The sequence below is a fragment of the Crinia signifera genome, unplaced genomic scaffold, assembly GCF_055691185.1.
Source record: "Crinia signifera unplaced genomic scaffold, ASM5569118v1 HAP2_SCAFFOLD_761, whole genome shotgun sequence".
Classification (NCBI taxonomy): Eukaryota; Metazoa; Chordata; class Amphibia; order Anura; family Myobatrachidae; genus Crinia; species Crinia signifera.
Window position 1 is genome coordinate 28215 of NW_028142666.1, and position 2413 is coordinate 30627.

At 40.4% G+C, this 2413-nt stretch overlaps 1 protein-coding gene across 1 annotated transcript; it reads left to right on the plus strand.

Moving 5' to 3' along the window:
- Positions 1–261: 261 nt before the first annotated feature.
- On the plus strand, positions 262–1860 carry LOC146056270 (general transcription factor II-I repeat domain-containing protein 2B-like). Its single transcript, XM_083168370.1, has one exon. The coding sequence runs from the start codon at positions 262–264 to the stop codon at positions 1858–1860; it is 1599 nt and encodes a 532-aa protein (XP_083024496.1).
- The last annotated feature ends 553 nt before the right edge of the window (positions 1861–2413 follow it).

Consider the following 2413-nt stretch of genomic DNA (forward strand, 5'->3'; position numbering starts at 1 on the left):
TTTAAACATTTTTGATAGCGTATGAATGTATTTTATTTTCTATGAAATTGCAGAATATTCCAAGCATCTTTAAACATGGAAAAGAAAACCCAAAATAAACGTAAATACGAGGATGAACACAGAACATTCTTAACGGAATGGGAAAACTTGTATTTTTTCATAGATCACAAAGGCAAACCCCTCTGTCTGATATGCCAGACTGCACTAACACACTTCAAGTGTTCAAATCTTCAACGTCATTTTAGCACACATCATGCTAAAATGGACGAGGAATTCCCTATAGGTACTGAACTACGATCTCACAAGGTAAAAACTTTGAAGGGTCAAATTGCAAAACAAACACAAGTGTTCCAGAAATTTTCCAAACATTCTGAGACAGTTACACATGCCTCTTATAAAGTTGCTTGGAATATTGCCCGTGCAAAAAAACCTTATAATGAAGGTGAATTTGTTAAAAAATGTCTCACAGATGTAGTGTCCATCCTGTGCCCAGAAAATATAGCTCTGAAAAAAATGGTTTCAGACCTACAACTCTCACGACATACAGTTGAGCATAGAATATCAGACATAAATGTTTCTGTTGAATCTCAATTAACTTCTGATCTTCAAAAATGTGAATACCTCAGCATTGCACTAGATGAGTCTTGTGATGTCCAGGACAAATCTCAATTGGCAATATTTGTACGGACTGTTTCAAAGGATTGTGTAATCAAGGAAGAACTCCTTGATATAATGCCTTTAAAAGACCGAACCCGGGGCATTGATGTGAAAGAAACACTGATGGATGTTATGGCAAAATCAAAGTTGCCTATATCAAAGCTTACAGCAATGGCAACTGATGGGGCACCATCCATGGTTGGATCTGTGAATGGCCTTGTGGGACTGTGCCGGGCTGACAAACAGTTCCCTGACTTCTGGACGTTTCACTGCATCATCCATCGGGAGCAACTGGTATCTAAAAAGTTACATTTGGATCACGTAATGGATCCTGTCCTAAAAATAGTCAATTTTATTCGCACACATGCTCTCAATCACAGACAATTTAGGAATCTCATTGCTGAGCTTGACCAAGGTCTTCCAGGCGACCTGCCACTTTCAAAAGGTAAAGTCTTATCTCGTTTTTTGGAACTTTTGAACCCTGTGAAGATTTTTATGGAAGCAAAAGGAAAGGAATACCCTGAGCTGTCAGATCCACAATGGGTTTTAGACCTGGCATTTCTTGTGGACATGCTGCGGCATCTCGACAGACTCAACCTGGATCTTCAAGGGAAATTCAAGATACTGCCTGACATGGTGCAAAGTATATTTTCTTTTATCAGCACACTCAATTTGTTCAATACTCAACTTCAAAAGGGAGATCTAACACATTTTCCTTTACTGTTAAAGGAAAGTGAACAAGTACCTGATATCTTAAAAAGTAGCACAGCACGGTATGCAATATTGACTGAAGAACTTAAAGACAGCTTTCTGGAAAGATTCCATGATCTACAGCTGAAAAAACCTCAGATTAGATTCCTAGTTGACCCTTTCAATACGGATGCCAACACTTTGAAAGCCCCTTTAGTCACAGATGAAGCAAGTACACAGATTGAGATGCTTGAATTTTATGAGGATGACCGACTTAAATCTGTCCTGAAAGATGGAACAATTGAGTTCTGGAGAACTGTACCAATGGAGAAATACCCCAATGTCAAATGTGCAGCACTCAGACTTTTATCAATGTTTGGTTCTACTTACCTTTGTGAGTCTTTTTTTTCTACACTAAAACAAGTTAAATCAAAGCATAGATCTGTTCTAACAGATACACATGTAAGAGAATTACTGCGAGTAGCGACAACCGCATATGACCCAGAATTTTAAAAAATGATTGATAACAAGGACTGTCAGAAGTCTCACTAAGAAAAAGGACAGCAGGGGACGTGGCATGACCGAGCTTCTGTGGACGCAGGGTAAGTGAACTTCACCGAAAATTTGAAAAATTATCCTGCCTGGGAGACCATAGGCACCCCACACCTACTCACCGGTGCTCCTAAAGCTCCCCTGCACTTTACAAGTTGTTCACTTGGTAACTGCCTGGTGTACCCTCGTTGTCTTTTAGTACTGGCATCCTGTGTGTGTGCTATCATTTATTTTAGCTACTCTGATCCTTATGCACAATAGGCATCTATGCCTTTCTGTTTGGTGCTCGTAGCCCTGATTACTGCCTGGTCTTTGTTTGAAATGTTATTGGGACTTTTTTGCTCTTTATATAAATCTGGTGGTTGATAGGGGGCGTGGCTTGGCCGGGCATGTGAGTAGACGCTGACTCCGTGAGCTCCCTAATAATCCTCTTAAAAATCCTTATTCCTGCACCCTATACACGCCTGGGTTGCCCCAAACCAAGCACAGAGCCCCACCGCTGCATAGAGACTTC

Bases quoted from the DNA above. Each gene is read 5' to 3' on its own strand.
- LOC146056270 (XM_083168370.1), top strand. From the start codon at position 262: ATGGACGAGGAATTCCCTATAGGTACTGAACTACGATCTCACAAGGTA.